Source organism: Ranitomeya imitator, chromosome 6 (assembly GCF_032444005.1).
Source record: "Ranitomeya imitator isolate aRanImi1 chromosome 6, aRanImi1.pri, whole genome shotgun sequence".
Lineage (NCBI taxonomy): Eukaryota > Metazoa > Chordata > Amphibia > Anura > Dendrobatidae > Ranitomeya > Ranitomeya imitator.
The window spans coordinates 167,809,727-167,823,052 of record NC_091287.1 but is presented as its reverse complement, the minus strand read 5'-3'; the positions used below and the strand labels follow the sequence as shown (position 1 = coordinate 167,823,052).

At 41.4% G+C, this 13,326-nt stretch overlaps 1 protein-coding gene across 1 annotated transcript in view; it reads right to left on the bottom strand.

Moving 5' to 3' along the window:
- Positions 1–617: 617 nt before the first annotated feature.
- Positions 618–13,326, bottom strand: part of KBTBD2 (kelch repeat and BTB domain containing 2) — a 56,585-nt gene continuing 43,876 nt past the window's right edge. The window contains exons 2-4 of the mRNA XM_069730284.1: positions 9,455–9,951; positions 3,923–4,088; positions 618–3,732 (exon numbers count right to left, since the gene is read on the bottom strand). Of these exons, the coding sequence (XP_069586385.1) occupies positions 2,200–3,732; positions 3,923–4,088; positions 9,455–9,624 (1,869 nt within the window). The 5' untranslated portion in view covers positions 9,625–9,951 and the 3' untranslated portion in view covers positions 618–2,199. The remainder of the gene's footprint in view (positions 3,733–3,922; positions 4,089–9,454; positions 9,952–13,326) is intronic.

Here is a 13,326-nt window from a genome sequence, read left to right as displayed (position 1 = left end):
GCTCTGCCTCATTATCCTGTAACCAACACTCTTATAGTTCATAAAAATCAGCAGTAAATGAAAAGGCAAATATCTCTGGAACTCTACGACAGATTTAAATAAAATAAATAAAAACCTTCACAGAGATGGCTGAAATACTCAGTGAAGCAGTGGGAATAAAATTAGAGAAAAACCGTGATTGCTTTTAGAACGGTCTCCAGTTCAATTTCTCTACGAGAGCCCTCCAAATTTCATAGGACGATATGGTCAGAAATTGAATAATAATGGTAATTAACTACGGGGGACTCATCTGATCAGTAAAAGTATAGTTAAAGGGAACCTGTCACCCCCAGAATAATCTAACCTTTTCTAATCTTTCAGGATACATCGGGGGCTTATCTACAGCATTACAGAATGCTGTAGATAAGCCCCTGATGCCGGTGGGCTTAGCTCATCTTCCATTTTGGGGGTGACAGGTTCCCTTTAAGGATACAACTGACAATACTATAACCTACCAAGTTATATTTGACTATCAGGAAACCATTGATTTACTAATAAACACGATCAAAGTACTAAATCATGACAAACGGGTTACAGTGTATGAAATATGAATCTCGTTAAATAAATCACAGCACAACTAGAATTTTAATATTTTTTAATAAATTAAGGTCATTCAAAATACAGTGCCAGAACATGATGCAGCTGAACATGCTAGTAGGGTTTGTCATGAAGCACCTGTGCTCATGTTGAGTTGGCGACGGTGCCCCTCTACTGCTAGTGGTTCCTGGGATTGATAGTAATGCCAGAGCAGGACAAGGGCATCTGCTCTCTCGTGCCAAGTAAGTTATTCCTGAACAGTTTGTTTCCCTTCCCCAAAAAATATATATATATATATAAAAAAAAAAAATCTAGGGTATACCAATACACAATCACACTACAGTAAATGCTTGTTAAGTTAAAAATGATATAAGAGCTGGTAATCCAACACTAAATGCACAAATGTGGGAAGGGAAAGAAAGACAGCAGCAGTTTGTTTTTTAATGAGTGAGCTCCCATCACTATTAGAGGTTGAGAGCGCCATTTGTTTAATCCCTTCACGGCAAAGTTGCGGTAAAAGGGTTAAAGCTCCACAGGGACCCGTACGACGAGGGGCTGGCAAATAGGTTGGATGCCTGGTGACGCCAGAAGGAACGTTACAAGGCCATATTGGAAGACCTGTATTCTACAACAGAAAGGTACAGGTTATTGACAACATAAACACATGCTCCTTGCACAGCCTGACTGAGCCTGCAGTCATTTTATTGACCTGTGTTACCAAGTGAAACACTACATTTCCTCAGCAGGAAAGTATGAATTTAGCAAAAAAATATATTTATATATAATATATATAGGTTACGTGTTAAAGTGGGACTTTGGTGATAAATCACTTTGTAAAAAATAAAAGGTTTGCAGGTTCTCTGCATATTTCATCGATTACTTCCAAGTCAAGCTTGCTCTGGGTCATTAGTTTACATCACACACTTCAGTTTGTTACATAGCACTGGGAGATTACAAACCTTGAGATATGTCCTTCCTGGAGAGGAGATCTCAGCACTAGAGTTGGGCTTCTTTTAGGAGTAAATATATGAAGGAAAAGCTATTTATACAGTAGTAAGTGTACTGAGGAGGCAAACTTGAAGTTTAAAGAACATATAAGGTCTTATTTCAGCAAGCACGTTTAACCTTGGAGAGATAGACATAGATACATAGTAGATGGGTTCACACTCTCCACATTTGTATGTAGAGTCCAGCACACAAACTGGCTAGCCAACTAAAGAGGAATATGGATAATGGAAGATATTTCGCAGAAAGCATCTATACTTACAATCCCATTAATAGTTTGTGTCTAAAAACTTGCACCTTTTTGCAATAAAAGGAAGGGGGCAAGGAAAAAAAAATATCACAGGGATACAATTTAAATGCTTTTCGTAAACTGAATGCAAAGGCTGGAATATATAAAGTTTTCTTTTCCCATTAGCTGGTCAAATATGTCTGATACTGGAAGCATATCTCCCTATATAAATGCATTAAAGATTACAAATGTTGCGTAGGGCATAAAAATAAAGTTTGAATAGTAAGCAATGCAAACTTCGTTCTCCAAAGCCCACTTTACGTAGTTCTTAGGAATTCTCATTGCGGAAACAGAGCCATGCATACGCGAAGTCTCTTGCTAGAAGATAGCTATACTGGGGGTAACGTAACCATGTTTCCACCAAGTTCAAAGTCAACTGCACCATCTTGTGAAAAAACATGTGTTAGAGGCTTCCATGGAGATACTTCTAGACATGATGGGTAGAGCTTTCCTACAGTGCATCGAAACTCCTTGCCCAAATCCCACAGCACACGCTCCGATATCGGCTGACGCAGAAACCACTGGTCAAGGTCCATGTTGTATTGATAAATGGAATATTTTGCTTTTTCATTCATGTGTGACTCTCTTATAAAGACACATAAGGAATTTGAGATGACCATTGCTCGAACACAGGGGTCAACAAATCGTTTGGCGGGAATATTGGATGCCAAATACCATTCATTTTTATGCACGTCGTAAACTTCAACTGCAGGGGAAAAGCCATCCATTGTGTTGGATGGTAGCCTTACGCCAGCGTTGTTGTCGGTTGGCAGGCCTCCGAGGTAGAAGATTTTGCCATCAAAGGCTGCAGCAGACGCAAAACATCTACTGCTTTGCCGCTTTGCCATTTCTACCCAGATACCAGACCGTGGAATGAAGCAATATGTCAGATTATAAGACATTACATAAATGCAATCGTGGACCACTACAGCAATACTCCACTGAAATGCACTTGGAAGAGGGCTCACCAATGTCCACTCGTCCTTCTCACAGTCATATCTTTCAACGGTCCTTCGGTTCAGCTCTCCACCAACACTATCTCCTCCTATTGCATAGATGTATCCATCACACCATACTAAAGAAGGCTTTACACGAACGCACAACATGGGGGTCTTTGGAATCCAAGTATTCTGTTGGGCATCAAACCAATAAAAACTATTCACTATCCTGAAGGTAGACTGAAACTTGCCTGGCTTGTTGTGATTGCTTTTGGCATTCTTTATGGGCATCTGCCCTCCGGCAATATAAATATCATTATCAGGAGACACAACTGCCCCCACTTTAAGCAGCTCAGAAGGTGGATTGCAAAGTTTGTAAACCTTCTCTGCCTGCGGGCTGTAACAGATGATGGAGTAACAACCAGGGTTTTCCAGAGCAGCTTCTATTATTATAATCATCTCCTCTTTTGTCATGCCAAGCCTTGGTTTAAAGAATCTGGGCATTGATTTATAGAGTCCTTGGACTACCACAGACTTATCATTTGGTGGTAAACCTTGGAACCATTCCCGCTGAATAACCTCCGAAAGAGCATCAATGCGTAGGTGACTTAGCACGGTGGACAAGTACTGTGAGCGAGACACTGTGTTGTAGTCTAGCCATGACATTGCAGCCTCTCTAACAGTCTCTTCTTTTTCCACATTTAGATTGTCACTGCTTACAAGATCTATCAAAAGTTCACTTGATAGCTGCATAAATGCATCCTGGCGGTACACGCTAGTAAACTTGTGCTCTACCATTCTTTTAGCACTCTGCTTCAACTCTTCACAGCTGAACAGGTCAGCAAAACTCATCAGTCGAACACAGTTTTTGGCATTGACTTTTTTAATTAAATATTCTCGGCAGAGGTGCAATACATCATCCACCTGTAACAGAAAGCACGGGTTACATACAGAATTGTGTTAAGTACAAAAAAAAATACCCATATGCAAGGGGCCTTAATTATCAAATTGGTCTAGAAAAATTGGCCTTGTATGCTTTATCAATTGCAGTTTTTTTTTTAGTTTTGACAATTGAGACCCTTTGCAAAAAAAAAAAAAAAATGGCAAAGCTTACCTGTAAGAAGCAGGCAGTCTCGTATAGCTGCTCTACAGTGCTTTCATTTATTGCCAAATTACCCGTGTATGCATATGTTATAATAATCTGCAAAGAAGCTGCATCCACATTTCTCAGATGTACATGTGTTTGCTTACTTTCACTCAGTCCACTCATAAACATTGCCCTGCAAAAAAAAAGGGAAAAAAGAAATGTTAAAGCAAAAAGTGAGTGTATCATGAACTTAAAAAAAAAAAAAACACAAGAAACATGATAATTACTATACATGAGAAAAAAAACATGTGAAAACAGTTTTTAATATAGCTATGGGGGTATGCACGCTCTGTCTGGTATAAAATCTATAAAGCTTTGACATAGATCACCGCACATAAAAGGCACGTGTTATCAGTAAGGCTGTGTGCATACGTTGCAGATTTTTCGCTTTTTTTTTTTGCTATAAAAACGCAAAAAAAACAAAAACGCATACATTATGCATCCCATCATTTAGAATGCATTCCGCAATTTTGTGCACATGATGCGTTTTTTTCCGCGAAAAAAACACATCGCAGTAAAAAAACGCAGCATGTTCATTAATTTTGAGGATTTCCCACTATATTATTGCATTGGGAACCTCTGCAAAAATCTGCAAAAAAAAACACACCAAAAACGCGGTAAAAACGCATGCGGATTTCTTGCAGAAAATGTCCGGTTTTGCATAGGACATTTCTGCAAGAAATCCTGAATGTGTGCACATAGCCGAAATGTTCTATTGTTTAAATTACATTTTATATTAAAATGTATTTTTTAGACATTTTTGATATTTTATATAGGCATCTAAGAAACACCTTGGTCTAATATTAGTTGCATAATTCCTGCTCACTTCAGAACCCAATAGACTAAAGGTACCGTCACACTTAGCGACGCTGCAGCGACAACGATCCGGATCGCTGCAGCGTCGCTGTTTGGTCGCTGGAGAGCTGTCACACAGACAGCTCTCCAGCGACCAACGATCCCGAGGTCCCCGGTAACCAGGGTAAACATCGGGTAACTAAGCGCAGGGCCGCGCTTAGTAACCCGATGTTTACCCTGGTTACCATCCTAAAAGTAAAAAAACAAACGCTACATACTTACCTACCGCTGTCTGTCCTCGGCGCTCTGCTTCTCTGGTCTGGCTGTGAGCGCCGGGCAGCCGGAAAGCAGAGCGGTGACGTCACCGCTCTGCTTTCCGGCCGCTGTGCTCACAGCCAGACCAGAGAAGCAGAGCGCCAGGGACAGACAGCGGTAGGTAAGTATGAAGCGTTTGTTTTTTTACTTTTAGGATGGTAACCAGGGTAAACATCGGGTTACTAAGCGCGGCCCTGCGCTTAGTTACCCGATGTTTACCCTGGTTACCAGCGCAGACATCGCTGAATCGGTGTCACACACGCCGATTCAGCGATGTCTGCGGGGAGTCCAGCGACGAAACAAAGTTCTGGACTTTCTTCCCTGACCAGCGACAGCACAGAAGGCCTGATCGCTGCTGCCTGTCACACTGGACGATATCGCTAGCGAGGACGCTGCAACGTCACGGATCACTAGCGATATCGTCTAGTGTGACGGTACCTTTACTTAAGACCCTATTTGATCATGTAGAACTATCCTCAGAGTATTATTTAATCTGCGCAACGGGCATTGTGATTGGAGAGGGAGAAGCAAGATAGTAAAGAAGGGAGATAGTAAATGGCAGATCCTGTGTGATTTATCGGTCATTGTAATCCTGTGTCTAATGACAATAAGACTGCTGACTTTTTTGTGCAGGAGAGCAAGTGTGAGTATAATACAAGACTTCATGAAGACTGAAAACCGCAAGATTTGCTTTTTACTTTGTTTTAATATAGATTGCAATATGGAAAATGTTAAGAAAAATATCAACATCAGGGTTATTTATGCATGCAGAACATTTATTTCCATTCTGAAGACTGACAAAACGGAACAAGTTTGTTTGTTCCTCTAAGCGTAACAAACGGAAATGTAAATTTAGCATTACTGGTTATATTAGAATCCACAAAAAAAAAAAAAGTTCTCTAGTGAACATGGGAACCTAGGATACACAGAGTGAACAGGGTTTGGAAGAAAAAAACAAAAACATTATGAAACTACTACATGTAGGATGGGCTGAAACAAGAACACATAATGGAACTGAAATTACACTCTAGGGCAGTGCTCCCCAGTTCCAGTCCGAGAACTACCAAGGGGTCAGGTTTTCAGGATTTCTTTACTGTTGCACTGGTGATGAAATTATTGACTGTGCAGGTGATACAATTATTGGAAATCCTGAAGAAAGGGCTGTGGAGTCCGTGTCCATTTTGGCGAAGTCAGTATAAAATGAAAAGACTCCAAAAACATATAATACATTGGCTACAGCAGTACAACGCAGTATGTGCTGAATATTTTTTCATAAAAATTTGGGAAACTTATGAAGTGTCGTATAAAGGTCTGTTCTATTTCTGATCTAACGATCTAGGCTTTTAGTTGAGATGAATCTGTTCTACACTTTATGTACATGCTCAGTAGTGAAACTCCTCTACAAATCAGAGGAAAAAAGGCACTGGGAAGGAATGTCTGCAGCCCTGCACTCATCTTAAGAACTGCTATGCCAATACATTTATTTTATGTTCTATCTAAATAGCTTGATTATTGTATCATAACAGTGATTAAAAGAATGGTACAATTTTACTACAGTAAATGTATTGTTTAATCATGAGCCATGTATGAGGGAGTCAGAGTAGGAGTCAGGGAAATTAAGGAGTCCGGAGTTGGAGGTTTGGCTTACAGACTGCACAGCCCTGCCTGAAAACATGACCCATTACTGGAGTTGGGGGACACTGCTCTAGGGGATCTGTCATTAGAGAGACACTTTTCGAGGACAGGACCACAATACCATAAATGTATGGCTATTAGATCTGTGGAGTATAATTGGACACTTCTATTTTAAATCACAATACAATTCCTAAAATGCTATATATTACTATAACAGGAAACAGGAACCAGGAAACAGGAACATTACTACTATAACATAATGAATAAAAAGTATTGTATATACTAGTGTATAAGCAGAGTTTTTCAGCACATTCATTTATTTTTCGGACTATAAGAAAGAGGGGAAGTGGCAGCGGTGGTGAAGTGGGTCACAGGAGGCAGAAGCCGGCTGCTACGGCTAACACCTGTGCCCACTGCTAAAGAGGAATGAATATTCACTGCTCTCCATGATCATGGAAGTGGAGAACAGTGAATATTCATTTTTCTTTAATAGCGGGCACAGTAACCTCAACCACTGGCTTGCTGCAGCGGCCGGGAGATCACGTGTGCCCGCTGCTTAAGAGAAATGAATATTCACTGCTCTCCATGCTCATGGGAGTGGAGAACAGTGAATATTAATTTCCCTTTAATAGCAGACATGCTGTTAGCCGCAGCAGACGGCTTCCTGCAGCTGTTGGGCTCTGAAGTGTGCCCGCTACTTAAGGGAATTCCAGCAGCTGTCCTCGGCTTGTAAGCAGCACATGACGTTAAGGCCATCTGCTGCTTACAAGCATAAATCAGCTACTCGTATCAGAACAGGATGCTGCGAGGGAGGGAATGGTTTGTTTTTTTAATGTTTTTCTGATGGGGGTCATGCATATCAAGATGGGGATGAGGGGGCCATGCATACCAAGATAGGGATGAGGAGGCCATACATACCAGGATAGGGATAAGGAGGCCATACATACCAGGCCTATACTCCAGTCAGTAAGTTTCCAGTTTTTTGTGGTAAAATTAAGTGCCTTGGCTTATTCTCGCATATATATGGTACATTAAAAAGAGAAGTGTTGCCCATATTACCGTATATACTCGAGTATAAGCCGAGATTTTCAGCCCAAATTTATGGGCTGAAAGTGCCCCTCTCGGCTTATACTCGAGTCAAGGTGGGTGGCAGGGTCGGCGGGTGAGGGCGCTGAGGCATACTTACCTGCTTCCAGCGATCCTGGCGCTCCCCCTGCCGTCCCACGGTCTTCGGTGCTGCAGTTCTTCCCCTCTTCAGCGGTCACGTGGGACCGCTCATTAGAGAAATGAATAGTCGGCTCCACCTCCCATAGGGGTGGAGCCGCCTATTCATTTCTCTAATCAGCGGTGCCGGTGACCGCTGATAGAGGAAGAAGCTGCGGCACCGAACACCAGCTGTCCGGGAGAAGGAGCCGGACGCCGGGACCAGGTAAGTATGTCATAGTTACCTGTCCCCGTTCCAGCCGCCGGGCGCTGCTCCATCTTCCCGGCGTCTATCCGCTCTGACTGTGCAGGTCAGAGGACGCATATAGTGTGCGCGGCGCCCTCTGCCTGATCAGTCAGAGCGGAGAGACGCCGGGACCGGACGCTGGGAGCTGCAAGCAAGAGAGGTGAGTATGTGTTTTTTTTTGTTTTTTTTTTTAATTGCAGCAGCGGCACAGATTTATGTGGAGCATCTATGGGGAAATATGAACGGTGCAGAGCACTATATGGGGCACAGCTATGGGGCAAGAATGAACTGTGCAGAGCACTATATGGGGCACAGCTATGGGGCAATAATGAACGGTGCAGAGCACTATATGGGGCACAGCTGTGGGGAAATATGAACGGTGCAGAGCACTATATGGCACAGCTATGGGGCAATAATGAACGGTGCAGAGCACTATATGGGGCACAGCTATGGGGCAAGAATGAACTGTGCAGAGCACTATATGGGGCACAGCTATGGGGCAATAATGAACGGTGCAGAGCACTATATGGCACAGCTATGGGGAAATATGAACGGTGCAGAGCACTATATGGCAGAGCTATGGGGAAATATGAACGGTGCAGAGCATATAGGGCACAGATATGGGGAAATATGAACGGTGCAGAGCACTATATGGCAGAGCTATGGGGAAATATGAACGGTGCAGAGCACTATATGGGGCACAGCTATGGGGCAATAATGAACAGTGCAGAGCACTATATGGCAGCTATGGGGAAATATGAACGGTGCAGAGCACTATATGGCACAGCTATGGGGAAATATGAACGGTGCAGAGCACTATATGGCAGAGCTATGGGGAAATATGAACGGTGCAGAGCATATAGGGCACAGATTTGGGGAAATATGAACGGTGCAGAGCACTATATGGCACAGCTATGGGGAAATATGAACGGTGCAGAGCACTATATGGCACAGCTATGGGGCAATAATGAACAGTGCAGAGCACTATATGGCAGCTATGGGGAAATATGAACGGTGCAGAGCACTATATGGCACAGCTATGGGGAAATATGAACGGTGCAGAGCACTATATGGCACAGCTATGGGGAAATAATGATCTATTTTTATTTTTGAAATTCACCGGTAAATGCTGCATTTCCACCCTAGGCTTATACTCGAGTCAATAAGTTTTCCCAGTTTTTTGTGGCAAAATTAGGGGGGGGGGGGGGTCGGCTTATACTCGGGTCGGCTTATACTCGAGTATATACGGTACTTTTTTTTCTCACTTAACAGCAGGTATAAATAAAATAAAGCATATAAATTACCTGAAATAGGAGCTGCATGTAGCTAAAACCATTTTGTGACATGGAAATTCAGTGCCCTCCACAATTAATACAATGTCCGTTAGTAGCTGCTGTTCATAGAACAATTTCAGCTGTTCCAGTAAGGAGACTGCATATTCAGTATTGATCTGCCTTTCGTCCTGGGTGGACATGATTGCATTCCATTAATAGTTACAATTCTCCAAAATCAAAATTTGACTGTATTTAATCAGAAATACCAATAGGAAAATGATCAATACTGCAGAGGTGGTGGCTTTTAAAAAAATATATCAATTGTTCTTAGCAGCTTGAATCAGCAGTGCGATGTAGCACACTGCTTAAAAACATTGATCCAAAGTATTTCAGAATTCATGATTGGTTGTAGGATCTTTTAAAAACCCAGATGTAAAATCCAGTGACAATTATAAACAAAAGTGTCTTTAGAAATTAAACCACATGATAGCGACTTGATGGAAATTTAATCTTGCCATTCTTGGAACCTAGAAAAGAAAAACAAAAATGATTACTATATTAGATATTACAATTCTGTTTTAATAGCGTTGTTCTTTAAATGACACAAACTTGTTTGGCACCCTACTCTCTCTATTAGGGCTCATTCAGATGTCCATTTGGTGTGAGCGAGTTCTATTTTTAACGGGTTGCAAGAGTTCTATTTTAACATTGCAAGTCTGTAAGAATGAGAAATAAATAAATATAAATAATTGGACAGCCCTTGGATGCTATGCAAGTGCTTTCCAATGTTCACAGACTGGTAGATAAGAAAAGAATAGAGAAACCTTTTTTTTCCCCCACGTATAAGAAAAACTGATGAACCTTGGACCAAATTCAGATCAAATACTTATAATACGATGAAACTCACACCGAAATCAATGATGAAACTCAGTTTTTCCTGCACATGGAAAAAAAAAAAATGAAGTGAATGAATCCATAGCTAGAGTAGGAAGCGTCAAAAGTCGTCACTGATCAACCACCGCTCCTTTCAGATGGGGCATTTTGAAAAGGGTTACTGTACTTCAAGTAACTTTTCAGAACAAGCGGTCCTCTATATGTAGAGGAGGAATACTACCAAGCTATTATATGACTGGGGTCATACCGTACATTTTCACCGATTTGTCCCCTCTGCATGCTCCATCTCCAATTTACAATCCACGAGGATCTGGGGGAGAAGACCATGGGCTACAATCTTTCCTACACAAAGCACAGAGATGGATTTCACAGTGACCGATCTGCACCGCCTCATTCCAGCTTGGAAACATGTGCACAGTGGTCGGTGTGTCATTCTGCTGCAGACCTGCTGGGCCTTGTGGCACCACAGATGATTTTAATCTGTGCCACCACTTCTGCTGTTGCAGATTGAAGACCTGAACAAACAATGAAAAAAGACCTTCCTGACCTGTTCCCGTCACCTGCATTTTTTCTTATCCACCTCAAAGCCCCCCCCCCCCCACCCCCCTTACCCAACTCCTCTTCTGCCGCCCAGCACCATCAGTACTGCTCAATTTTTGGCAGTTTTTTTTTTCTTGTTTTCCACCACTTCTGTGTGTGTCCCGCAGCCACCGAGCACTGATCTTTGACACACATCACTGATCAGCATCCATGGTGGCATTTGGCTTAAGACTTTTTTCTCCTGTCCATTCCCCCCCACCCGTGCTTGAGTTCTGCAGCCATTGAGCACCGATTAGTGATGCACATCACTGGTCAATATTTGGTTGGTTTTTTTCCACCGTTAAAAAAAAAATATATATATATAATAATAATTTATATAAGTCAATAAGGCTAAATTAGAGACAGTAAACATATATTGAGAAATAAAAATTAGCGTCAGACAGTTGCAGGCGCTTCATTATTTTTTTTACTGACGTCTGCTAGTGCTTAGTAATTGTATTAGAATTTCAGTGGAAAAATCTTGAAGTACTTATAGTACAGATTTTTTTCTTCTGCATAGAATTACGATTAGCGTAAATTTAGTTGCGGTCACTCAATTGCTTTTACGGTCGTCCATATAATAACTTTTTATAATATTTTTATTTTTAAATTTCTAGATTCTTTACTTCAATATTTTTTTTTCATTCGTCTATTCTAAGTTTACAGTAAGTATTCAAAAATGAAAAAAAAAAGAAAAAAAAAAAAAGAAAGCAGCTTCCACCAAACAACTAAATCAAATTTGGTTGTCCAACACACATGTGAAAAACACAACAGACACACCACCCATGTGAAAAATAAAATGTACTGCTCTTCCCAAAGATGGTATTCAGCCTAGGAGGCATACTCCTTCCTTGCCTTTGACACGGATAGAGAGGATGCCACCTTCCTCTACTTTTCCTCCTCCAGTTAAAGCAAACCATCATGTAGATGCCCCAGGATAGTAAATGAGCTATCACCCCAATTAGTGAGTCCCAATTTGACACTTCCAGCCTCATAGAAATCAGTTTTTTCTAAGTCTTTACAAGGTTTTGTAAATCTCATCATGGCCCAGACAAATTTACCCAACAATTTATTGCCCACAACCCCATCATATGCTAATTGGACCACAATAAACTGAGTCGAAATGATGAAGATTTGGGGACTTTTCATTCACATGGGGATAGTGAAGAAGACAGAAGTTCGGCATTATTGGAGTGTTGATGTTTTGTACAACACTCCAGTTTTCCGCATGGCTATGACGGAAATGGCGGAAACGCTGTGAGGTCTTCCACAAATTTTTGCTTTACAAAGATAATGCAGTTTCCACCCCAAGATAACCCTAACTTTGACCGACTTTTTAAAATTCAGCCCATCATTGACCACTTCAGCAATAAATTTGCTGTGGTGTTCATTCCACAAAAGGGACATATGAGTAGATGAGTAGCTAATACACTTCAAGCCAAGGCTTAAATTCTGGGAATAACCGCCCAGTACGAGAGCAAGGTACGTAGTAAAATTGTACAAACTGTGCAACAGTACTTCAGGGTACATGCACAGATTTAGGGGTTGTGAAGGGAAGAACATCCAAATTCAACCCCCCGGAATGCCCCCCTATCCTGGTGGCGATTGTGTGGGAATTGGTGCACCCACTGCTAGATCAGTATTATCAAAGCTACATAGATAACTTCTATACCAGCTTCCCACTCTTCAAATCCTTCTCTGCCAGAGGCCTCCCTAGGTTGCTAATTGGGCTGCTGATCAGAAAGGATGAGAGTAGAGCCCAATGTAGCAACAACATGCTGACGGTAAAAGGAGGACAAGAGGGATGTCCTTTTCTTGACCACCATATATCGTAATCGCAGCACCCCTACCACTACACAGGCCTGTGCATAATAAACTATTTCTAACTGTACCACACATTCACGGATTACTAAATTTATTTCAGATCTACTCTAATTTATTGCAGAACTGGATGTACTCTACATAACTCATATGTCTCCAAATTATGAAATTCCCATACCAGGAAAACATTACATTAATTCCAATATAGGGTCACTTTATGTGTGTGGTTTCTACTGTTTTAGCACCTCAAGGGCTCTGCAAATGCGATATATCATCCGCAAACAATTCCATGCAAGTCTGCGCTCCAAAATGTCACACTCCTTCCTTTTGGAGCTTCTCAGTTTGCCCAAACAGTACTTTTGTATCACATATGGGGTAACACTGTACTCAAGAGAAATTAAACAGCATTTTCTTCTGTTTTGGGGTCAAAAGCAATATTTTTTTAAGGAAAAAAATACTTGTTTTTTTTATTTTCACAGTCCAACAGTGTAGAACTTTGTGACACACCTGGGGGTTTTCAAAGAGCTCATAACACATCTAGAAAAGTTCCTTGAGGGGGCCTAGTTTCCAAATTGGGGTAACTTATGGGAGATTTCCACTGTTTAAGC